Source organism: Phocoena phocoena, chromosome 5 (assembly GCF_963924675.1).
Source record: "Phocoena phocoena chromosome 5, mPhoPho1.1, whole genome shotgun sequence".
NCBI lineage: Eukaryota > Metazoa > Chordata > Mammalia > Artiodactyla > Phocoenidae > Phocoena > Phocoena phocoena.
This window is the reverse complement of record NC_089223.1, coordinates 139,343,944-139,369,173: the sequence shown is the minus strand read 5'-3', so window position 1 is coordinate 139,369,173 and position 25,230 is coordinate 139,343,944. Positions and strand designations below refer to the sequence as shown.

The following is a 25,230-nucleotide window of genomic DNA, read 5'->3' as shown; positions in this document are numbered from 1 at the left end:
GACCACCAGGGAAGTCCCTGTGGGTTTTTTTTTTTAACATGTACTTTGCTTTTTAAAAAACTTAATTTGCTTTGTGAAGCTTTGGAAAAGACTTGTAAAACTGGGCATTCAGGTTTGGTTAGGCTCTTTATTTTCCCATTTTTGGATTTCTGAAGGTGTGATAGTGCTGGATGGTTGTATTATTTATATATTACTGTCCCGCAAATTACCCCAAAATGTAGTGCCTTAAAACGATACCAATTATTATCTCACAGTGTCTGTGGGTCAGGAGTCCAGTCACAGCTTAGCTGGGCCCAGGGTCTCACAAGGCTCCTTGGACCCAGGGTCTCACAAGGCTGCCGTCAGGGTGCCCACCGGCGCTGTGGTCTTGTCTGGAGGTTCATCTGGGGAGGAGTTGCTTCCAGGCTGCTGGCTGGAGACGTCTGTGGGGCAGCTCGAGGGCCAGCGACAGGACAAGGGAGCAAGCAGGAGGCCACAGTCTTCATGACCTAATCTTGGCAGTGATATCCCATGCCTTTTGCCATATCCTTTGTTAGAACCTAGTCATCAGGCCCAGCCCACGCTTAAGGAGGAGGAACTCCACAGGGGTGTGCTTCCTGGGCGGGGTGGGCCTGGGCCATCCTAATGCCTGGCATTGATCAGGTGGTGGTAGCTCCTGCAGGGCCTGTGCCTGAGAAGTGCCCTGCAGGTGAATGAACAGAATTGTGCAGAGCTGTGTGCTCAGCCCAAGGTTGCAGCAGCTCAGCTGTCTCTTTAGTTACACAGGTTGCTCTGATGTCACCATTGTGATGATGGGATGACGCCGGAGCTTACGCATGACAGGAGAGAAATTACAAATAAGAAAGCTTTTTAGGAATTAACTTAGAACAGCTGTAGCAAGCCATAAGCTCCCCCGCTTCCCACATACAATTAAATTGTAGGTGTGTATGTGTCGGCGATATAGAGTTCTTGGAAGCTTCAAGTACAGCGATTTTAGTTGTTTCTAGAGCTTCATTTTATTCCTGCTAATTATTTTCCTCCAGAAATGATCAACTGACATTTGTAAGACGTTTTTAAGATGTGAGATCCCAAAATGTTTTTATTTGACCTTTGTAGGGAAGGATGCTCCAGGAACCTGTGTGCAAGGGCCTCTTGTGCTCAGCCCTGTGGCTTCTCCTCCCCGGTGCTTGGACTTTGTGGCGCTTGGGCTGGCGCTGCAGCACAGGGCTGTGAAGGGCACCCGTGCAGGGCCCGCACGGGAGGCTCCCTCGAGAGCTTGTCACCACGTGGAGGGAGGTGTCCCCTCTGCCACCCTGCTCTGTGGACCTGCCAGGTTTCCACCCTGCTGGGGTGAGGCAGGGCCCTTTGCCAGTGATTGGAATTATTTATTTGGGTTGTTTGCTTTGGATTATAAAGCGAGGTTTGTTTTGGTCTGTACTGTTACTCTTTAATCTATTAAGTGGCAGGATTTGTTACTTCATTGGAGCTTTATTTGGTTAATGGTCAGAATCGAATTTGAAAATGTAATCTTCTTCTCTATTGAAATATGTTGAGGTTTGGGGACAGTTTCTTACTACCTTTCTGATATTTGCTGTCACTATTGCAAAAACGCTGCACAGTTCATTGTGTGTCAAAAAATGGAACTGTTCTTCAGCTCTACAAGTTGATAGTTTTTCATTGAATTTTAAAAAGTGACGTTTTTAAAAATAACTAGAGGGACTCCCCTGGTGGCACAGTGGTTAAGAATCTGCCTGCCAATGCAGGGGATACGGGTTCGAGCCCTGGCCCGGAAAGATCCCACATGCTGTGGAGCAGCTAAGCCTGTGTGCCACAACTACTGAGACTGTGCTCTAGAGCCCGCGAGCCACAACTACTGAGCCCGCAGGCCACAACTACTGAAGCCCGCGTGCCTAGAGCCCGTGCTCTGCAACAAGAGAAACCATCGCAACGAGAAGCCCACGCACATCAATGAAGAGTAACCCCTGCTCGCCGCAACTAGAGAAAGCCTGCGTGCAGCAACAGAGACCCAACACAGCCAAAAATAAATAATTTATTTGTTTATTTAAAAAATAAAAATAGACTGTCTTTTCTAATCTGCATGTTTCTCCCTACAGCACTGAATTATATGAAGGCCCAGACGACAATAATGAAACACTTAACATGTGATGAGAGGGTTAAGGCGGGAGCATTGCTTCAGAATTGTCCATTAAATTAAGCAAAACCCTTCATTGAGAAGAACTAAAACTCACTAGAAAATATTGTCCTTAAAAACCAATTGTTAGGTTGACTGGGTTTTTTTTTTGAAGAGAACCTCTAATGCTTAGGTGAATTTAGAGAGTTGAGGTTAACTGGAATTTTTTTGGGGGGGCAAATGCATCCATATTTGCTGGACTTTGCGACACTAACGGCAAATTCCAGTTGTTTAACACAAAATAAGCAAACAGTAGAAAGCTGTCCACAGACTTCTTGACCTGTGTGGGTCGTGTCAGCTGCTATATTTGCTGATTCTTAGCAGGGCCTGGCATGTAATAGGTGCTCAATGAAGAATACCTAAAAGCTGACCTTGTTGTTCCCTTTTGTGGCCCTGTTCTTAAGGTGTTCTGTGTATTAACACCTTCAGTCTTTTTTTTTTTTTTTAATATTTATTCATTTATTTGGCTGTGCCGGGTCTTAATTGCGGCATGTGGGATCTTCTAGTTGTGGCATGTGGGATCTAGTTTCCTGACCAGGGGTTGAACCTGGGCCCTCTGCATTGGGAGCGCGGGGTCTTACCCACTGGGCCATCAGGGAAGTCCCAACACCTTCGACCTTAAAGTCACCCCAGGCTGCTCTCTGCTCACCCGCACGTGCGTGGCGAGGACATGCAGGCACAGGGCATGGTCACAGGTAGTGAGGAGCAGAGGAGGGTTAGCCTATTCTTTTCTTCTCAAGTAATTTACTCTTTTTTACTGAAGTGTTTGAGAAAAAAAACACAGTGGAGAAAAACCAGAAGAATTAGCCAACTCTTCTGCCCTCCCCTAGATCCAGCAGTTACTTATGTTTTGCTTATCTCTTTTTTAAATACATATTTATCCTTGAATCATCTGAAAGGAGCTGCAAACCAGCTGCCACGTTCCGTAGGTAATTCAGAGCACGGAGGTCCTAGTAAGAGGATGGTCTGCACACGACTGTAATGTCATGACCACACCTGAGAAGTAGACACTTATTCCACATACTGGCTAATTTCCTGTCTACTTTCAACTCTCCCCGGTTGTCTCAACAGTGTCTTCCAGGGCATTTTCCCTGAACCAGACGCAGTTCCCCGTGGGGCACTGGGGGTCATGCCCCCTGTAGTGTCTTTTATTTCAGGCTCCCCACTTTCCCCATACAGCATCGACTTTCCCAGGCCATCTGAGTTTTTCTGATTCTTCACTTATGGTGTCGTGCACCTTTGTCTGTTGTCCTGTTGACTCTGTGGACTACAGGGGGTGAGCCGGAGGCTGGGCCAGGCTCTGGGTTGAGCTGGCTTCTCAGGCACTGTTGTGCTTCGTGCCGTGCTGTCAGGTTGTGGCACCACTCGGCCAGCGCTACTGGTCACACTTCTCGTGCCTCGGTTCCCAGGGCCCTGTGGGCTGGGCTGAGTCTCCAGGGAGCAGAGACTGTTGGGGAGCCCAGGGGAGTCGTGCCTTCGTGCTGGAGAGCTGCCCTCGCTCTTGCAAGAGGGTGAATCCATCAGCCGCCTCCATCTGTGTCTGACGGGGAGGTGTCCTGGAGCCACTGCATCACTTCTTGCGGGCACATGGTGGTGAGTCCCACTCCAGTCAGCTTTGTTGCTTTTAGCAGACTTTATAAAAGGTTTAGGGCTTCCCTGGTGGCGCAGTGGTTAAGAATCCGCCTGCCAATGCAGAGGACATGCGTTCGAGCCCTGGTTCCGGAAAGTCCCACGTGCCGCAGAGCAACTAACCCCGTGTGCCACAACTACAGAGCCTGCGCTCTAGAGCCCGCATGCCACAACTACTGAGCCTGTGCACCACAACTTCTGAGACTGTGTTCAAGAGCCCGCATGCCACAACTACTGAAGCCCGCGTGCCTAGAGCCCGTGCTCCGCAACAAGAGAAGCCACTGCAATGAGAAGCCTGCGCACCACAACAAAGAGTAGCCCCCGCTCACCACAACTAGAGAAAGCCCGCGCACAGCAATGAAGACCCAGCACAGCCAAACGTAAATAAATAAATTTATTTAAAAAAAAATATATATATATGTAAAAGGTTTAGTGGGTAGAAATTTTTTGAACTTGTTACAGGAAATAGGGCTTCTGCTATCGCAGAGAAACTGCCTTCTGCATGCTGGAGCTGGGAGCTGCTGGAGGCAGACGGGTTTCCCTGGCGTTTCACTGAAGGGGCCCGGAGAGCATGCCTCAGTGTGGCTGCGGGACAGAGCGTTGCGGGCTGGTTTCTGTTGTTTTAATTTATTTATTTATTTATTTTTGACTGCATTGGCTCTTCGTTGCTATGCGCGGGCTTCAGTAGTTGTGGTGCATGGGCTCAGTAGTTGTGGCGCACGGGCTCTAGAGCGCGGGCTCAGTAGTTGTGGTGCACGGGCTCAGTAGTTGTGGCTCGCGGGCTCAGTGGTTGTGGCACACGGGCTCAGTAGTTGTGGCACGTGGGCTCTAGAGCGCAGGCTCAGTAGTCATGGCTCGTGGGCTCTAGAGCGCAGGCTCAGTAGTTGGCGGCACACGGGCTTAGTTGCTCCGCGGAATGTGGGATCTTCTCAGACCAGGGCTCAAACCCATGTCCCCTGCGTTGGCAGACAGATTCTTAACCACTGCGCCACCAGGGAAGCCCTTCACAGGGTGGTTTAAACAGCAGGCATTTATTTCTCACAGTCCTGGAGGCTGGGGTCCAAGCTCAGGCTACTACCAAGTGGGTTTGGTTCCTGGTGAGGACCCGCATCCTGGCCTGCAGACGCACCTTCTTGCTGTGTCCTCACAGGCACACAGGGAGCCTGCTGAGCCCTTCCTCTCAGGGCACCAATCCCATCCTGGCCCCACTGTCCTGAATCTCAACCTCCCAAAGGCCCCATGTTTGGAGATGGGGGTTAGGGCTTCAACACATGAATTTTGGGGGCACAATTCAGTCCATACCAGGGGACACAATTCAGTCCATACCAGGGGACACAATTCAGTCCATACCAGGGGACTCCCGCTGCTTCCATGTGCTTGTTAACCTGATCCTGGTCTCTAGAATTGGGAGAATACTTGCCTAGTGAGAATATTTCCAGAGTTGGTGGTGACTCTGTATTTTACATGCTTGGGACTTCTGCCAGCATCGTCCATTTCTCTAAACACTGTTGTCTTCGTTTTCTATTGCTGGAAAGCAAATTGCCACAAACTTAGTGGCTTAAGAGGACACCCAGTTATTAGTCACAGTTCCACGGTCAGGAGTGCAGCCGGGTGTGGCTGACTCTTCTGCTCAGGGCCTCAGAGGCTGAAGTCAGTGTGTGGGCCAAGCTGCAGCTCTTGTCTGGGACTCACCGCTGGGGACTGCCCTCAGCTCCTAGAGGCACCCCCGTTTTTTGCCCAGGGGGCCATGGGCAGTTGACAGACCATGTTGCTTTCTGCCAGGTCAGCAGGGCTCATCCCTCTGACCTTCTTTTCTGCCACCAGCTAGAGAAAACTCTGCTTTGAAAGACCATGCAATTTGGTCAGGCCACTGGATACCTGCCCTGTGTTAAGGTCAGCTGATTTGAGACCTCAATTACATCTTCAAAAACCCCTTTACAGCAGTGTGTGGGATAGTAAGGCCAGAGGTTTGTGTACACTGGGGCCCAGAATCCTGGGGCCTCTCAGAATTCTGCCTACCATAGTCTCCCCTCTGGCCCCCCTAAATTTCATATCCCCCAAATGCAAAACACACTTGCCCCTCCCTTCCAAGCTTCCGCAGAGTCTCATCCCCTGGATCACCTGTCTGGTGCAGCTATGAACCAGCGAGGTGGGCGCTGTGCCCGCCCCGTAGCACCACAGGGCAGACATGCCAGCAGGTGCAACTGTTCTAGTTCAGACGCGGGAAGTGGGGGGGTGACAAGGAGTCGAGCTGCCACGCAGTTCTGAGACCCTGTGGGGATCCCGGCCCAGGTCTGTGGTTCCGCCCGTGGTTTTTTCATGAAGGGGCCCCATGTCTGCTGTGGAGTAGTGTCCGCAGCCAGCTGCCTGCCAGTGGAAACTTGGGGTCCCCCAGTCCTTTCGTGGCATTTTTCGTGGCTCTCCAAAGCTTGGATCTGAGTGGGAAATCGATGTGATTTTGCAAATACAGTCTGTTTCAGGCTACGTTCTAACTGCACCTTCCCTTTGGCCTCACTTTGTCTGACGTTACTGTCCTGGCCCAGGTTCTCAAGGGCTGGGCCTGATCCCCGCACCCTCCTTGGCCCCCTGTCTTCACCCCCGTCCTGTCTAGAGGGCTGGTGCTGGGTGTGCGGGGTCCCTCGCCCTGTCGCCCTGTCTGCACGGTGCCCTGCCCCCCAGGGTCAAAGTTGGGGCGTCCCTCCACGTGGTTGTACTCGGTCCCAGTCAGAGCGGCCCAGCCTGCTCATCACTGCACCTGTGCTGACACGTGAGCGCCTGTTGGCACGTAACACGTGCTCAAGGGCATTTTTTGTTTTGTTTTGTTTTGTTTTGTTTTTTTGTGGTACGTGGGCCTCTAACTGTTGTGACCTCTCCCGTTGTGGAGCACAGGCTTCGGACACGCAGGCTCAGCGGTCATGGCTCACGGGCCCAGCCGCTCCGCAGCATGTGGGATCCTCCCGGACCAGGGCACGAACCCGTGTCCCCTGCATCGGCAGGCAGACTCTCAACCACTGCGCCACCAGGGAAGCCCTCAAGGGCATTTTTTGAAGCAGTGTTTGAGCGCGTTTCCTGAGACCTCTGAAAGTTCGCACTTGGTCGGTAGTTCGGCTGGATGTAGAATCTACCTTAAAGTTGTCTGTCTTTGGACCTTGGTAAGAGTCACCGCTTTGCCCCGTAGAGTTCAGTGTTGCAGGTGAAGAGTCTGGTGCTGGCTGACTCCTGCCCCGCGTGGGACACCTCCTTTCCTCAGAACCTTTAGGATCCTTCCTGGTGCCCGTGACGGCTTCAGATGCGGGGACCTGGTTGGATATGGGTCGGCACTTGGTCCCTTGCCGTCTGATTCTTCCAGCTGGGGAAATACTTGAATCACTTTTTCCAAGTCATGAAATACTGCCTGTAAACGAGCATGGTGGATGACACAGGAATACACAGGTGCTCATTACCCAGCCTGAGAAGTAAAGCGTGAGACTGGACGTCAAGGCCCTTCTGTCTTCTTTTTCTGAAACACCTGTTAGTTGGATGTTGCATCTCCTCTCTTTCCTGTCTTTTCTACCCTTTGGAAAGATTTTCTCAACTTAAAAAAATATATTTATTTGGCTGTGCCGGCTATTTGTTGCAGCACGTGGGATCTTTCATTGCAGCACGCAAACTCATAGTTGTGGTACGCGGGGTCTAGTTCCCTGACCAGGGATCGAACCCGGGCCCCCTGCATTGGGAGTGCAGAGTCGTACCCGCTGGACCACCAGGGAGATCCCAGGGTTTTCTCAACGTTATCATACAGTCCTTCTGTTGAATTTTCAGTGTTGCTGGTCACATGGCTGACTCTGTAGTCTAGGGAGGTGGGTGTTACAGAATCAATAAGTTACAGGTGTGGGGGTGGCAGCTCAGAGTCCTGTGCTGGTGGGCACAGACCTTAGACAGAGGGGCCTCAGAAAGCTCGCTAGGGAGGTGGCACTGGAGCAGAGGCTTGTTGGGGGTGACGGAGGGCCCACGAGGCCGTCGGAGAGAGAACGTCCCAGCAGAGAGTGCAGTAATGCGAGGACCCCGAGGAGGGACTGCACTTAGAATGTTCTAGACCCCAAGGGGGTCCACCGTGGCCGTCGTGGAGGAAGGTGGCCTTGGGGCCTCGTGGGCCACCGGAGGCCGAAGCTTTCCCTGAGCCTTTGCAGGATTTCACACTGGGGACCCCTCGAGCCGTGTTGGGGTCAGTGTGGCCCGGCGTGGACGGCCCGGGAGCGGGGCAGGTGTGAGCACAGAACCCTGCGGGGCCGTCCACCTTTCAGGCCTTGCTCAGACCCAGCGCTGCTACCAGAGTGTGAGTCCCGCAACCCACTGTGTGCCAGGCACTGTCATGGGTGTGGGCTCGCCTGGTGAGCAAGGCCGCCGGGGCCGCAGGGAGAGCAGTGAGGCCATGGGGCCGGGTCGGCCGGGCAAAGGGCCTCGGGGGGCCCGACAGAGCGGGGCTCCTCTCGTGCACCCGCCCGGGGCACCGGGGTGGCCTGTCCAGCTCGCCTGGGTGCAGTCGGGGGCGGAGCTGAGCACAGCCTCCGCGCGGAGTGGCTGGTCTTGAGAAGAGGGTGTCGGCGGGGAGCAGAGGCCGGCAGTTTGGTGAAAGGAGGAGGAGAAGGTTTCCCAGAGTGCTTGGGTGCCAGCTGACTGGACAGGTCTTACTTCCTGGGCACCGGCTCTGGGGCGGGCACCCTGCTGGACGTGGTGCCCCGTGGTGAGGACACGGCCTCGGCCCTGCCGGGGGCGCCGGCACAGACACCGAGGGTGATGACAGCGTGGGGACAGGACGGCGAGCGGGTTAGGACTGGGGCTTGGGTGGCCTCTCCGGGAGTCTTGGGGTCTCTGGTGGCCGCCCTGAGGATGCAGTGTCAGGCTGCCAGGGAGCAGCACGTACACAGCTGAGGGGTGGGCAAGGCCAAGGGGAATGGAGCTGACGTGGACGGGTGCCGTCGCGGACACTGACGTGGTCAGGGCGGAACGTGGAGGGAGGGCACCCCTTGTCAGCAGTCGGGTTCCTTCGGTTGGTTTATTCAGGGGTGTGTGTCTGGTTTGGCTGCTCAGGCTTCTCTGTGGAGAAGTGATCGGCGGTGCCGTGGTTGAGGGGGCCGTCCGGACAGGAGCCACGGCATCATCCAGGGCTGGGCCACGGGCGCAGAAGGCCGCGGAGGCTGTGGTGTTGGGGCGAGGCTGGGAGAACGGCCCTCCGGGCACAGGTGGCCTCCACAGTGGGCGTGTCCCCGGAACGGCCGCCCGCACAGAGCCGCGGCCACAGCGCCTCGCGGCAGCCTCGTCCCCATAGCCCCGAGGGATGCAGGCAGGTTGCCCGCTGTGGGCGAGGGGCCGGGCGTCAGGGCAGGCGTCGCTCAGACAGAAGGAGTGAGCCACCGTCCATGCGCCGTCCATGCGGCCGCTCGGCGAGGCTCAGGACGGCGGCCTGCCCCGTGCACACAGCTTCCAGAGTCAGGGCCCAGGCGGTCCTTTAAAGTACGTGCCGTTGTTATTTGTCAGGCGTTCCGCGGTGCAGCTGTTTAATGAGTTGACAGGCTGCTGTGAGCAATTCTTTGCCAATAAATTTGATGACCCGTTTCCTAGGAAAGTATAACTTAGCAACGCTAACCCCCAAATAAATAGAAAACGTTAAGGTTCTCATCAGATAGCTGAACGGCGGGAAGCATGACCGGGGTGGGCTTGTGTGGGGAGGCAGTTCTTTCTCCGGGGGTCCTGAGGGGAAGGGGATGGGACTGGCTGAGGCCAGCGCCTCTGGGAGGGGCCGAGGGGGCCCCCGGTCACATGTGGCCATGGCCGCGGTCGGAGACCGCGGACTGTGCCCAGTGCTGAGTGCTAGCGCATCCTCGCGTTTTGTTCGTGTGTCACAAGGGTCTGAGGATGCACTTGAGTGAGAATGCGGGTGTGCGTGTGTTCGAAGTATCGGAGGGAAGTGCACAGTTACGCTAGGAACAGCAGTAAATGTTGGGTGGTTAGGGTTGTAGGGCTTTCTCCTTAATTACGTTCAGTAAAGAATTCCAGGTTGTGATTAGTAAATGCGTTTATGCTGCAAAACAAACCCAGTGCATTTCCCTAGAGGACGAAAAGGGATAACGTAGGTGTAATACAAAGGCAGCGGTGCAGGGAAGACCCCTCAAACATGCTGTGGAGTCAGGGGCGGGGGCGGGAGCAGGGCAGACAGGGTGGGCAGTGATCCGAGGTGAGTGGACAGGAAGGCAGGGCCTCTTCTCGCAGGCGCAAATGCCCCTGGCACCCGGGGTGAGCCTGAGAGGTGTGGGGAGCGCGGCCTGGCCCTTCTGCAGTGTCGGGCTGGGGTCGGTCTCCATGACCTGCTGCTTCCCCCGTGTCAGGGGCCACATGAGAGGGGTCAGCTGGGCTGCAGAGTGGGCAGTGGCCTTGGAGATTGGGGGCGTTGGCGCGGTCCTTGTCACCGGAAACTTGTCGAGAGCAGATCTGTGGGGTAGGGGACGGAAGACGGGAGGGAGAGGTCTGAGCGGGTGGGTGGGTCCTGTCGAGGGGGTCCCGTCGGGAGGGAGGTATGGAAGTTTCTGGAATGAGAAGGGCTTGCTGGGACCGTCAGAGCCCTCGAGAAGCAGAGTGGGGACTGGATCAGCCTGGATACCAGAGAAGGGGGTGTGGAAGCTGATATTCTATCCCCAGGGAGGAGAGAGAAGGGTCCCCTTGGAAAGCGGATGCTGCGGGGGTGCAGGGGGAGTGGGGAGGTGGGAAGAGGCCACCTGGCAGTGTCCGGGCCCCTCGGGGGAGGCCAGGCCTCCTGGAGCGTTGGTGTCCTGGAGCGTCTGGCCAGTCACGAGCCCCCCAGGGGTGCTGACTTCCTGCCGTAGACCGTGTCCAGAGGACTCGGGACGCTCAGCCGCGCTGCTCCCCGCGGCGGCTGCTGGGAAGAGAGCTGTGAACGTCAGGCATATCTAGTGGATATGTGTGTTGGTGGCCCTTAAATGGAGAGCTTTTATCAGGCGTGGACAGTCACGCTGAGGGCTGTGTGAAAATCAGGAACGGGTGATGAGTTTCGTCAGATGATTTCTGTGCGTCTTCGGGAGGACCTTATCATTTCCCTCCTTTAGCTTTTGTCATAAATTCCATGCGTTCCTTACACGAGTCCCTCGTATTCTGGGCTGGCCCTCCTGCACACCCCGGAGGAGGTGTCACGGTTGTCACTTGTCTGTCCCCCCGTTCCACTCCGGTGTAGGCCTCACGCAAGAGCCGGGAAACTGTCTCAAGGATTCTCTGGGTGGGTCTGTGTGGGAGGGGGCTCCCACAGGTTTGGTAGAACCGGCCTGGGTCAGCTTCCTTAGGACTAACTCTGCAGGTTCTGTTTCCACTTGCCTCAGTTCTGCTGAGTTGGTTTTCTAGGAATTTATCAGTTTCTCACGAACTTCCAACTCGACTGGCGTGGAGCTGTTCATAAAGTTACATTATTACTCAGACGTCACCTTCTCAGTGAAGTATTCCCGGCCACCCTGTTCTCCCGACCCCTTTCCCTGCTCTGGTTGGTCGTGTTTGTCACCTTTGACATCTAAATAATGTACCTGTTTGTGGCGTTTATTATTTATTGTCTGTCTTCCTCCGTGAGAATGTGGGCTCTAGGGATTTGTGTCTTTTTTGTTCACTGCTGTCTAAGAACTCATGTCAAGCATCTATAACTGTGAAGCTGGCCACACCGAGATTAAATCAGACTGAGTACACTGAGGTGCTGCGCTCACACTTGGCCAGAGTTCAAGGGCTCGGTGGCCGCCGTGTGGATGGCAGGTGGAGCAGTTTCCACCCTCACGGGCTCTGGTCTACACCCCACAGAGGCTCTGGTCTACACCCCACAGGGGCTCTGTTCTACACCCCACAGGGGCTCTGGTCTACACCCCACAGGGGTTCTGGTCTACACCCCACAGGGGCTCTGGTCTACACCCCACAGGGGCTCTGGTCTACACCCCACGGGGCTCTGGTCTACACCCCACAGGGGCTCTGGTCTACACCCCACAGGGGTTCTGGTCTACACCCCACAGGGGCTCTGGTCTACACCCCACAGGGGTTGTGGTCTACACCCCACAGGGGCTCTGTTCTACACCCCACAGGGGTTCTGGTCTACACCCCACAGGGGTTCTGGTCTACACCCCACAGGGGCTCTGGTCTATACCCCACAGGGGTTGTGGTCTACACCCCACGGGGCTCTGGTCTACACCCCACTGGTGTTCTGGTCTACACCCCACGGGGCTCTGGTCTACACCCCACAGGGGTTCTGGTCTACACCCCACAGGGGCTCTGGTCTACACCCCACAGGGGCTCTGGTCTACACCCCACGGGGCTCTGGTCTACACCCCACAGGGGCTCTGGTCTACACCCCACAGGGGTTCTGGTCTACACCCCACAGGGGCTCTGGTCTACACCCCACAGGGGTTGTGGTCTACACCCCACAGGGGCTCTGTTCTACACCCCACAGGGGTTCTGGTCTACACCCCACAGGGGTTCTGGTCTACACCCCACAGGGGTTCTGGTCTACACCCCACAGGGGCTCTGGTCTACACCCCACAGGGGTTGTGGTCTACACCCCACAGGGACTCTGGCCTACACCCCACAGGGGCTCTGGTCTACACCCCACTGGTGTTCTGGTCTACACCCCACGGGGCTCTGGTCTACACCCCACAGGGGCTCTGGTCTACACCCCACAGGGGCTCTGGTCTACACCCCACAGGGGTTCTGGTCTACACCCCACGGGGCTCTGGTCTACACCCCACTGGTGTTCTGGTCTACACCCCACGGGGCTCTGGTCTACACCCCACAGGGGCTCTGGTCTACACCCCACAGGGGCTCTGGTCTACACCCCACAGGGGTTGTGGTCTACACCCACGTTCGGGTCTCCTCTTTGTTCTCTTGTAAGTGCCTTTTAATCTCCCTGAATAACTGACCCACTTCCTCCCTTTCTTCCTTTTTCTTGTAAGAGTTAATTGAGCTTTAAAGACTAGTTACTAAAGCATGCAGTTATGGGAAAACTTGGAGAGGAAAGTGGTATAAGTTGGGTGTGATACAAATCACTTGAGTACCAGGCCTCTTGTCCCAGGTGCCTCTCGTGGTTTCAGGGCCCTGGTGCTTTCCACCCCTGCTTTTCAGCAGGGAGCAGCCCCCGGGCCCTGCCCCCTTCCCCCCTGATGGGTGGGGAGACCTCGGGCTTCCATGAGGAGGGGCGGCATGGGCAGACGAGGGGGGGTCCACCGAGCTTCTGGACGCCCAGCCACCCCACCCCTCAGACCTCTGAGAGCAGCTGGCGGCTCTCTGGTCCCGCAGCTCCCGTTGCCCCGAGTTGAGGCCAGGTCCTTCCGGGGGCCTTGTGCTACCGATTCAGCGCCGCCCTTCCGCTGCCCCTTGGTTGGTGCCGCCCGTCCTAGCCCCTCCCCCGTGCTTGCCTGTGCTCACCTGGCTGAGGCCTCAAGGCCCCACGCGAGCCTGCACGGGCCCGCTCCATCCCCACGCGCTGCTGTATCTGTCGTCCGTGCGGCCCAGAGCCCGGCTCGAGCCTGTGGGCGTCCTCGTTCCGGGTCACTGAGTGAGCGGCCCGGGGGACACCTTCACAGGGCGTGAGATGCGAACAGCATCACAGAAGTTAAATAACACGGTTCGCTCTCCCCGGTGTCCCTGAGGCCCAGCCTCCCACTAGGTCACCCTGAAGCCCACCGTCTCCCCAGGAGCTTTCCGGGGCCCTTGTCCTGCTGTCTTGGTCCCCAGAGCACATGGTGCAGCCCCTGCATGCCCCCAGCTCCCAGCAGCCCCTGGGCCTCGGTGCCACCAGGCTGCCACCAAGACCTGCCCCTGTCTCCGTGGCCCGTGCCTTTACTGTCAGCCAGGCTTGTTTTTCTTTTGGTTGTTTTAAGCAGGTAAAGGAAGAGACCTGTTTACCTGAGCAGCCGAAGCTGCTGGTCCGGGGAGCCAGGCTCTGTGTGGACGGCACGTGTGGGTGACGCCTCGTCCCGTGTGTCTCCACAGGCTTCAAAATGTAGCGGAGGATCCGGCTGTGTGTACAGGTAAATGCGGTGTAAACTTTGATCTTCCTCTTCTTTCAGTGCATGTGAATTGATTAAATTTACCTTGAATTACACCTTATGAGTCTGTTGTAGCCATAGAAAAAGTCAGTGCCTTGTAACTCCTTTAAAATTTAACGTGTGACAGCTCCAGAGCAGATTAGGGCACAATTATTTATACATATTCAAGTTTTCTCTTGATTAACGTTTCTGATCGACTCTGTTCCACTGTTTGCTACGTGGGACTCATCTAAAACTTCTAGCGAGACTGTAATTACAGGGCTGTGTGCGTCACATAAATGACACGAAATTGAATAGCAGGTGCCGTTTCTGTGCTAGAAAATGGAAAGACAGCGAGAGACACAAGGCAGGCACAGACGTGACGAGCCAGAGCGCGGAGGGCACGGCGGACGAGGAGTGACCGCGTTGCACCCGTAGCCGGAAGCGTCCGATGCAGAGGCAGCAGGAGGGGACAGACGGCCTCGCAAGGAGGTGGGAGATGCGGCCTTCTCCGGGCGGGCCTGCTGTCCCAGGAAGTGTCCGAGCTACCGCCTGGGCCCCGCAGTTGGCGGGGGAGCACGGGACCCAGAGCCTCGAGCCGCCATCCTTCTCTGTCTGGATGGGCGCCCACCTGGTGTCTGGTGTTGGGTGTCAGATGCTGTGCAGGGCGGCCTGGGGACCGTACCGCGGCGGTGGTGACCGTGAGCGTTGGCCCCTCACGACGGCAGCTGCTTGTGCGCCTGAGGCCGGCATGGAGGCCCCGTGTGGGCACGGAGCTGGCTGCCCAAGCCCCTTGGCGGGCGCTGCGCCTGGACAGCCTGGCCCCCTGTCTGGCCTTAGCTTTTACGACCCTGATGGCATTGCAGAGTGACTTCTCCCCTGGGGACTCGGGGTGGGGGACCCTCTGGCAGGAGTCCTGCCAGGGGTGCTGTGTCCTTCTCCGTGTGATGGTTGGCTGGTCCTCACCTGGGTGTCACCTGGTCACCCAGTCGGGGACCTCTAGGGCTTTCTCCTCTGAGGGTCCCGCCCTCCCTTGGGGCTGATGAGTGTTTGGTGGGGAGACGCTTGGAGCCTTTAGGAACCTTCACTTCCTTGGCGAAGTCTCGCTGCTGCTGACCACCCGCCGAGGATTCCTGAGCGAGTGGTCACTGCAGTTGTCCTGGGGTGGTGACCTTGCAGCCCTCCTTCCACTTATCAGCTCCCATTCTGTGAGGAAGGGCGTCCCTTGTCTGTCTGTCTGTCTGTGTAGCCTCATGGGCCTCTGTTATCCTGCCGTGGTAAGCAGTGATGGTAGTTGTTCCCCATCTGAGCGCAGTGGGGCCCCAGGTCCTGCTATGCTCCTTGCCCAGCCCGGAGTTGGCTGCGTGTCCAGGCAGCGCTGGCCCCTTGCGGCACACGTGGTGTGGACACGCCAGGTCCTAGGGCTGCCCAGGAGTGGTCACTTCCGGGCCCTCCCAGCAGACAGAACTGGGAGTGAGTGGGTGAGTCCACACTCGTGTGCGTACACGTGTACCTGTCTGCCTGGTTGCCACTAAACACGAATTCACACTGACCCCAAGCCCCGTCTGTGTGACTTTGGAGCTGGTTTTGGTGGTGATGTGGCTGTGGGTTGGTGACGTGTGTGAACAGCACCCAGTGAGCCGAGGGCACACTGCTGGGCTCGGTCGTGCCGGTGGTGGACGGCGCACCCTGGGCCTCGGCGTCCAGCGGGGACGTTGCCCAGTCAGTGCTCTCCCGTCTCTGCTTTGCTTCCCTTGGGAATGACTAGGGTTTCTCTCTTTTAGATTATTTCCCATTACTTCCTGCCCCACGAGGCGTGTGGGCCCTTCTTCACGGAGCCGGTCCGAGTGGGTGCGAGTGGTCAGGCCGGGCCTGGCACAGCACGTGGTGACCATGACACCAGAGCGAGTGGGCCTCGCAGACGTGGGCTCGTTTCCCGTGGGTCGGCCCGTGGGGCCCCTGTGAGAACCACCCCTTTTAGTCTCTCCTGACAGCTCAGAGCCCACTGCAGGGGCCGAGGGAGAGGTGTCTCTAGCGGGGACCACGCGTCGGCTCGCGCCTGTGATCGAGGGGAGAGGAGAGACTCGGGTGAGAACCGCGAGTGTCTGCCTCACGTCTTACTCTGTGAATAAAGTCGTAGGGCGTTCTTGCTGGTTTAGAGGCTCTCTCGCTTTATGGGTGAACTGAGCCCGGCAGCCTTGCTGGTTGCGTCAGTCTGCGCTGACAGTTGATTCCACTGGGTTTCAGTGCAGGTGACGATTTAGTCTCCAGGGGGCCCCGCCCGCCCAGCCTTTTCCTTCCCTCTGCCTTCGGGCAAACAGTGTTAAGCCACGGGAGCCCGTGCGCTGTGGCTGCTGGGCGAGGCGGCACTGTCCAGCCTGCCGCCCACGCGGATGCGGAGGCCCTCCGTCTCCTGGAGTGTGGTCCTGTCTGTCTCTCTGCAGAGTTCTCTTGATGCTTGTCTTGAAAATTCCCTGCATCCTGCACGGCGTCAGCATCCGGCGAGTCTCCTACTTGTACTGCAGGGAATCCCCAGGAATCTAGTGGCTGCGGCCACATGGGTGTCTGACCTGCCAGCACTGCAGGCCAGAGTCCAGAACGGGTCTCACGGGGCTAAAATCCAGGTGTGGGCAGGGCTGCTCCTCCCGGAGAGGCTCCTTCCAGCTCCTAGAAGCCCCCTCCCTGTTCACAGCCCACAGGCAGCTTCTCCTGTCTCCTCCGAGCCTCGTGCCCTCGTACGGGCCCTGTGGTGACACGAGGTCCTGCTGGGGCTTCCAGGGCCGGCTCCCGCCTCAGGGGCCTTTTGCCATGTGAGGTGACACACAGGTGTTGGGTAGGACGTGGTGTCTTCGGGACTGTTTCCCCTGCTGCACAGCATTGTACTGGGTCAGATGACAAGACCCTGCCCTCGTGAGCCTGCGGCCTGGCAGGAGAGCCAGTCAGAGCCACCACAGCTCTGGAGGGCACCCGCCCCTCGGCGCAGAGACGACGCGTCCACACTTCAGTGCACAGACGTTTGGACTTTTACGATGCCGTGTTGTGGGCTGTGCTTGCCAGGGTGGGGGGGGCCTTAGCTGCTCCCATGTGGTCGGCTTTACGGAGGGACCAGAGCTCCAGAGAGACCACGTTTTCTTCTGCCTAGACCCAGACTCAGCTCGGCCCACCTGCTCCCTGGCCTCTCCGCCCACTGCTCCACAAACCTCCCCTGCTTTGCGCCACCTCACCAGCTGGCCTCGCGGGGTTCTGAGCAGGAAGAGAGGGCCCGGGGGCCCAGAAGGGGGAGAAGCGAGAAGCGGCAGCGTGTCTGCGGCCCAGTGCTGCCCTGGGGCCAGGATGACCCAGTCCTCCAGGGGCGGCCGGGTGGTTGCCTGTCTCATGGTGGAAGCAGGGCCGCAGGGCGGGAACCTGGCCTCAGCCCTGCTCACGCTGAGGTCCTCCTGGACACACAGACTGTAGCTTGATTTCCGCTGAACCCGAACCTTTGATGAAACATCACACCATTTCATGCATTAGTTAATACGTGTTTTTTTCTTGCAGAAGCCAAAGATGTTGACCAGAAAGATTAAACTCTGGGACATAAACGCCCACATCACCTGCCGCCTGTGCAGCGGGTATCTCATCGACGCGACCACGGTGACCGAGTGTCTGCACACGTGTATGTGCGGAAAATTCTAGAACGTGGCCTTAGCCGGGGGTGGGGGTGGGGCGGCACGGTGACTGCACACATGTATGTGCAGAATATTCTAGAACGTGGCCTTAGACAGCCGTGGCGGGGAGCAGTGACTGAGTGCACACACGTATGTGCGGAATGTCCTGTGTGCTCTTTGATACTTTGGCTTTTTTTACCAAAAGCTTTTAGCTCAAGTACACAGCAGGACACGGCAGCAGGAATAAAGGAGATCTTGAAGATAAATGAGAAAAATTGTCTGAAGTTAAAACACTGTGGGTAATTTCAGTAGACATGTCACTTAAGAAAGCTGAATAAAAACAGGAAAATTTAGGTATTTCGATATAACAACTAAACCGTTACGTGTGGTACGACAGAATGTTCGTTTCTAGTGGGCAGAAATGCTTATTTTTGCCGTTTGCAAATGACTTCCTTAAACTCTGTAGACAGAGGAGTCTGCTCGTCTGCCCCTCAGGCCGGTGGGTGTTTGGAGGTCTAGACTTCGAGCTGGCGCTGACCTTGGGCGCGCCTTACTTTAAGCCCTGCCGCCCCTGCCCCTGCCGAGCAGGCTGCAGCCTTCACCTGGAGGCTGGGTCCTCTTGTGAGGCCGGCCCAGGATGCCGAGGGGCAGGCACTTCCTAAAGTAAAACGAATCCTCTCACACTGACGAGTTTTGATCCTGTATTTTTCAGTTTAGAAAATAAAATATCTGCCAGTTTTGACAGAATTTTTATTTTAAAGTTAATTGTATTTTAAGATATTGGCTGGCAGTATTATATGTTATATTCAGCAAATTTTATCTCATTTTGTCCTACAAAGAAATCCGGTGATCTTTCAGGCTAACTTCTAGAATGTAACTGTTCGCCCCTGTGGCGGAGCCCCTGTGGCGGAGCCCCTGTGACAGGACGTGAAGGCGCATCTGCGGCCCCCTCAGCTGCTCCTCCAGTTTCCCCTCCTGTTTCTGGGCCTCAGCTCTGTCCAGGGGCAGCTGATGCTCCTCCGTGGTGGTGGACCCGGGCGGCGGGCCTGTCACCAGTGTCCCGTTGTGGCCTCGGGGAGCCCTACCGGGAGGAGCGGAGACCCCTCCGACGCGCTCCCTGACGTGCGCGCTCCCGTTCCCTCTGATGCGCGCCCCGCCCCTCTGGCGTGCGCGCGCATCGCCCTGACGTGCGCGCTCCCTGCAGTCTGCCGGAGCTGCCTGGTGAAGTACCTGGAGGAGAACAACACGTGCCCCACGTGCAGGATCGTCATCCACCAGAGCCACCCCCTGCAGTACATCGGGTAAGCGGCCCGGGGCCTCGCCCCGAGCCTCGCGCCGGCCTGCTCGGCCGGCCGCCCAGTCGGTGCAGTTTCCACCGAGGCGCTGGCCTGAGGCCCGGGGCAGATGGGGGCCGCCCTGCCAGGAGGGGCGGGGCTGAAGGAGGGGGCCGGCTGCACTTTGACCCCCGAGTTGGGTGTGTCGTGGGAGGGAGAGGCCGCTCCCAGGTCAGGACCTAGGAACCAGCCAGCCCGATGTCAAGCCGTGTGGCAGCGGTTCTGCCCAGCGTCCTGGTCTTGTGGGTCGGACGAGCTTTCTGAGAAGCTGGTGGCTTTAGTAGCAAATTCGGAGGGTGTCGTGTCTGCTGGAGGCCAGCTGTGTTTTATGCTTCTGTGTGTGCGCACGCCCCACGCGTTCAGGTACACGGGAGTGTGAAAGGTATTTCTTGGCGCGGACCCTGGTCAGGAAAGTGTGAGAAACTCCCTTTGGTCTGGCACAGCCCAGGCTGCCTGATATCTGTTAGGACTTGAGAAGCCCAGCGGGCAGAGGGAGCTGGTCACCGAAGGATCTTGCCTGTGTCCTCCTCCTTATTTGAAATGTTCACAAGCATATAGAGCCCAAATTGAACAACGGGTTCCTTCCGGCCATGTGTCACTTTTGCTAGCACAGACTTGTTCTGAAGTGCAAACTAGAAGCAAAATTCAACCAAAACTCCAAACTTGTGATTGTGGAGTTTATTATTGTTAAATGGAAAACGTTCGAGAATTAGAGAATTGACGCTTCTGGCTAACCCACCTGTTCTGTTCTTTTTGCCAGTCATGACAGAACCATGCAAGATATTGTTTACAAATTGGTCCCAGGCCTCCAAGAAGGTAAGTGTCAGAGCATCCACCTGGACTTCTGCGTCTGCAGCACGGCCTTTGAGGGGCTTTTCTCTCCGGGGTCCTGGCTTGGGCCGTCTCGCTCGGCCGGCCGTCCAGTCGGTGCAGTTTCCACCGAGCCGCTGGCCTGGGGCCCGGGGCAGATGGGGGCCGTGTGCTGGCCGGCTTCATCCATCGTCACACCTCCTGCTTCGCTCAGGAGGCACAGGGTGGCCTCTCACTTGTGCCGCCTGGAGGCGAGGCCGGGAACCCTGTGTCAGTGAAGTTTAACTGTAGTTAAAGTCAGATCTGTGAGAGTTGAGAAGAAATACTCTGTGGTACAAATATCCTGAAAGTGGAAACGGCTGTTCTTTTTAAAACTTTTCTGCAGTTCTGAACACTGAGACTGTCCTGCCCTTGTTGGGGGGGCGGGCGGGGACACAGGCCTCAGAAATCTGTTCAGTGTGGGCAGTGGCTGGTGAAGCAGTGCCAGCTAATAAAAGCTAGGCACAACTTTCTTTCAAAGATAAGATACGTTAGCAATTCATTTGGGCAGTGTTTTCTCACCACTGTGTTTCAGAAGAGGGTTATAATTTCAAGTACAGGCTTATTCAGTTAGGTCAGTGGATGTCACATCTGATCTTTAAGACACAACCTAGGGAGTGATATCGTTAAAAGTCTTCTTTCATTGTTCGTAGAATTCATTCATAAAAAAGGAGTTCAAATTTCTTGAGTAAATGTAGATAAAAACAATCACATTCGGACATTTGAAGGGTTTTCTAGTGCTGGGGAAAGGCAAAGACTGCAGGAGAATAAAGTGCTGACACCGATCGAAATCGTTACAGGATATTTGCAGCGTGCAACACGCAAGATCCCGTAAAGAACTCGATGTATTTATGATCCAGGTCAGGAGTTGTCAGCTTGTGGTGAAACCTGTTCACCTCCTTCCCCCACCCTTCCTGTTGTTTCATCTGGAAACGTTGCCATTCGTTCCCCAAAGAGAAGGATTTTTCTTAAAACTCGGAGCTACAGCACCTTTGTAAACCGAGATGACAGTACTGATTCCTTATTGCATCAGGTCCTAGTGGGTGAGGCGTTCCCGTCTCTCGGGGTTTAGTTGGTCTCAGTCAAGGTCCACGCGGGTCCCCCCCTTGGCCCCTCCTGTCTCCACGTTCCTGTGTGTGGGTGGGATCAAGAGGCCCCGTCGGACTCTGGCGCCTTCCAGTGTCACTCTGCCCAGATGGGGCCCTCGCAGATGTGGTCCTGCCAGCCAGGCCCCTCAGAGCCCGTGAGGCCTGGAGGCAGCCAGACCGCACCCCCTGTTCCGTCACCCGCCTCCACTGATGGCGGGGAGGCCTCCATAAAGACACGCTCCCTGGCTTGGTTTCCCGAGATCCACTCTGTACAGAACAGCAGAACAAACGTGTGAAGTTTTCCTTTATTTGTTTACAGAAAATGAGCTGGTTTCCCAGCCGCTCCAGCCCCGATCAGATGGCTTTGAGCATTTACTGTTCTCAGGTTATTTCAGTTACTGTCCTTTTTGAAGTTCAAGGCCTCCTCGATCTGTGGCTGGCGGGCACTGCCCACTTGGCTCCCTGGAGCCGGTCTGCAGGGTCTCGGCTCACCCCTGGGGGCGGTGGTGTCTCAGGCCAGCAGTCGGCGCGTGGGGAGCACGGTGGCGCGTTCTCAGTGGAGCTTTGGCTTGTGAGGGAAGAGGGCGGGTGTAAGACTCTGCCGACTTCTGCCGAGCCTGTCCTGTGCACGCGTCCCCTCGTCGTCTCCACAGGCAGCCTGTAGCCGTGATCGCCACCCTGAAGTGGAAGAACCGGAGGGATTCCAGAATTCCCCAAGTTCACACTAATGCCCAGGGCAGCCTGAGCTCTGCCCTCAGTCCAGGGTGCTTTCTGGGTAGGCAAATAATCCATTCCTCTGTTTCCTCAAACTTTTGGTCCTTTGTTGCTCTTTAAAAGATTGCTGTAGTATCCAAGTCCGTAGCAGCGGGCTGTTTTCTGAACGTGGGCTGTCTGCAGTTTCTCTGGTTTTGGGCCAGCTTGTAAAGCTGGTTTCTGAGATGGGCCCTCTTCCGGGTCCTCCAGAGAGTCCGGAGCACATTTCACCCGAGACAGAGCAGTGACCCTGGGGGCCCGGGGTGTCTGGAGGATGCCCTCCTGCTCTGCAGCCCCTTCGAGCTGCCTACCCTGTGGCAGGGGGCTTCACTTCCGGCATGCATCCTCTCACGAATTTTGGGAAATAAAAAGTGGCTTGGCTTTCTGGATCCAGCCTGTGGCCGGTAGACTGTGTTTCTCTGTTCCCTTGTAGATGAAGCCTTTTAGGTGGAAAATGAGTTTTTTAGTTGTTTCTTGTTTCTTTTTGTTTTTATAATTTAGGAAAGCCCGTTTTCCCCGAGGCAGCATCTTTACCTGTAAACTTTATCCGTGACCTATTTTGTGTGACACGCGCTCGCGCGGCTGCAGCTGCTCCTCTCCGGGGTCTCGACGGTGGCTGCTGGGGCCCCTCCCGTTCATCCAGGCTCCTCTCCTGACTGACACTTCACGTGTGTCATCTTTTGCTTTAACCTGGGGAGGGGCGCAGTGAATGTTCTGTTACAAACTTTGTGGACGTGGGTGAGTACGTCTGAGGGCTTTATTCTGGAGCAGGGCTGCTCCGCCAAGCAGCTGCACCTGCGTCTCTTTCTCTTGCCTCTTCGCGCTGGCTGAAGCAGGAGCCGGCAGACCCCTTGCCGACCAGACCTGGCCCTGCCTGTCGCGTGCAGCTCCTGAGCCAAGAGTGTTTTTCACTTTTTTCTTTTTTTTTTTTTTTTTCACTGTGCTGGGTCCTCGCTGTGTTTTGCCGTGCACGGGCTCTTTGTTACGGAGTGCAGGCTTAGTTTCCCTGCGGCACGTGGGATCTTAGTTCCCGGATCAGGGATCGAACCCGTGTCCCCTGCATTGGAAGGTGGATTCTTAACTACCAGACCACCAGGGAAGTCCCCACGTTTTTAAATAGTTGGAAAAAATCAAGAGAAAAAGAATATTTTGTGACGTGAAAGTTTTGTGTTGAGATGTCTCCGTCCACGGATAGTTTGCTGGAACACAGCCCCGCTCATTCAGGGACGCACGTTTGTCTCACACTCGCCGGCGGCTGGAGCATCTGCAGCAGGTGGACCGGCCCCGTCGGCACAAACGCTGTGGAGGCTGTATTACCAGCACCCACCGCATCAAGACAAGGGGAGAAGCGTCCAGCTTTTCAGCCATGGTGACGGGTGGGTGGTCTTGTCCTTGGATTGTCATTGTCAGCGGGGAAGCATCTGTTTATCTTGCGGTGACACTACATCTGTGTTAAAACAGAAAGTCATAAGACGTGTTGACATCAGACTAAGCACTCAGGAAAGCAACTTTTAGAAAGAACTGAAAATTTACAGTGGAATGTCTCATCACAGCAGGATTTCTTCACAAAAATAAGAATAACCTATAAGGCTGCACTCCGAGTAGGTTTCTGGTCGGCTCGTTTGTTGGCCACGCAAGGAAAATCACTTGCTGGTGATGAGTTGGTGAAATGTTGCTTGATTGCAGCAGCTGAGGAAGCCGGTCCAGAGGAAGCGAGCCTGTTTGAGAACAGGAGCCGTGGCGGGAACCGTCGCTCAGGGAGCTGACAGTTAGGGGCAACGCCAGCCCTCGGAAGCGAGGCGGGCAGCTTGAGTGGTTTTCCTCGGCTCCGGAGTCTCCGATCTGCGCAGTGTTTATTGGGTGCGTTTGACGTGACGGGCGAATGAGCCTCTGCGCAGAGTCCACGGGGCACAACTGCAGGAGAGAGGGTTTTCCAGGAAGTTGAGAAGATGCTAATTCAGTACAACCTGAAGTGGGCTCTGTTGAGATGTGTCACAGCCGTGTTGGTGAACGTGTGTGGGGGTCAGGGAAATACCTGGTTGAACAAATTGGCTAAACTGTGAAGGCTCATCACGGTACTCATCAACCAGCAGGCACTTTGCAGAAGACACTCGGATCTTTCGTATGTCCTGAACCAGTGGTGTCCGTGGTGGAATCCATTCGCGCTTTGGGATGTGATCGTTTGTGTGAATTTTTGTCAGAGTTAAAAGCTGAGTATCCCGACTTCCCTTGTCACAGCCGCACAATATTTTGATGCCTTGGCGGTGGTAGGTTTTTTGTTGTGTGTGTGTTTTTCTGTTTTTTTGAGCTAAGGGCAGATTGAAGTTTTTCTGAATGAAAAGAAACACCTTTAACAACATCACACCGAATGGCTGTGGAAATTTGCTTTTGTTAAAGACCTAATAATGTTTCTTGATGAATCCAGCCTAATGTCATAAGGAAGAGCAATACTGAAATGCAAAACCTACAACGTGGGAAGTTTTCAACAACTAACGTCTCTTGAATCGCAAGCCCCGTCCAGCTGCCGTGCGGACGCCCCGGGCTGTCGGCAGCTCAGGGGGAACGGAGACCATCCCCTAGACGCACAGCAGACCTGTTTGCTGAGCCCCAGCAAACAGCCCTGGTGGAGTCTGGGGCCTGGAGCAGGTGAAGCAGCTTCCGTGTTTCAGAATCCATTTAGCTGTACAGTCGAGGGGCATCCCCCTGACCTCCACTGGGAAGTGATCCGTCTGTGGAACGAAGGCAAATCCCAAGAGAAGAACCTAATAGAATTCCCTCAGCGCCTTCTGAGGGACGACTGATCTGGGCTGAGGTCAGTATTTCTGTGTGCAAAGGCATTTTCAAGGTGAAGCATGTAAGGTCTCCTTGCAGATGGACATGGGCGGTCGGTTTTGGCACTAAGCAGCACGCACTTTTTACCCCACTAAACAAGCGTCATCCGCCACCCGACAGGCGTCCGTTCTCGTTAGTGGCCGCACTGCAAAGTTCACGCTCGGGTATTACTACTGTGTTTTTAACTTCGTGACTTCAGGTTGCTGGTGCCTCACCTAAGGAGCTTAGAAGTCTCCGCTCGTCCCGACGACAAGTAAGAGGCAGAACGCGCTGAACAATCGGCAGTTCTTAGACTGTAAGAGAGGAGGGTGCAGGGCCAGCCGCTGCCCCCGAGATGGGGCACTGACCACAGACGCGGGGGCGCACGGCTGCCTGCCGCAGACTCAGGACCAGAAACGCCCAGGAGCCAGAGCCTGGGCAGGAGAGACTGACCTGTGACTGAGGGGTCGCTGAGGCTCCTGGTAGACAAGTCCGAGACTTGAGACCTGCCCGGGGGCTGGTCTCACAGCGAGCCCCACGATGCTGTGAGGTTCGTCTCCAGGAACCCGACCAGGTTCCCCCAGCAGGGGAGGGGAAAGAAGTGCCCCAGGCCCCGGGTACGTCTGAAGAAGACCTGACCTCCGGGGACCCAGTTAACCACAACCTTGCCTGCTGGGCTATTATCGGAGCAAAACTGGCCTGGGGGCAGGAAAGACCCAACTTCAGCCACCTTGTCCCGCCCGAGTGGGGAGGAAAACCTGAGAAGCATGAGCGAGGTTCACAGTCCAGAGGCTCAAGCTCACCAAGGACAACCGTGGTCAAGGCTGTGGGGTGTCCTGTCCCCGCCACCCACCACCACAGCACTGAGGCCTATTCACAGCAGTGCCTTTTACCCAGTGTCATGTC

The 25,230-nt window shown here is 55.9% G+C and overlaps 1 protein-coding gene across 1 annotated transcript in view; it reads left to right on the top strand.

The window, feature by feature from the left end:
• PCGF3 (polycomb group ring finger 3) overlaps positions 1-25,230 on the top strand; it is a 51,884-nt gene that overhangs the window by 2,576 nt on the left and 24,078 nt on the right. Inside the window, exons 2-6 of the mRNA XM_065877892.1 lie at positions 13,699-13,845; positions 14,182-14,334; positions 17,380-17,497; positions 18,694-18,790; positions 19,584-19,639. Of these exons, the coding sequence (XP_065733964.1) occupies positions 17,389-17,497; positions 18,694-18,790; positions 19,584-19,639 (262 nt within the window). The 5' untranslated portion in view covers positions 13,699-13,845; positions 14,182-14,334; positions 17,380-17,388. The remainder of the gene's footprint in view (positions 1-13,698; positions 13,846-14,181; positions 14,335-17,379; positions 17,498-18,693; positions 18,791-19,583; positions 19,640-25,230) is intronic.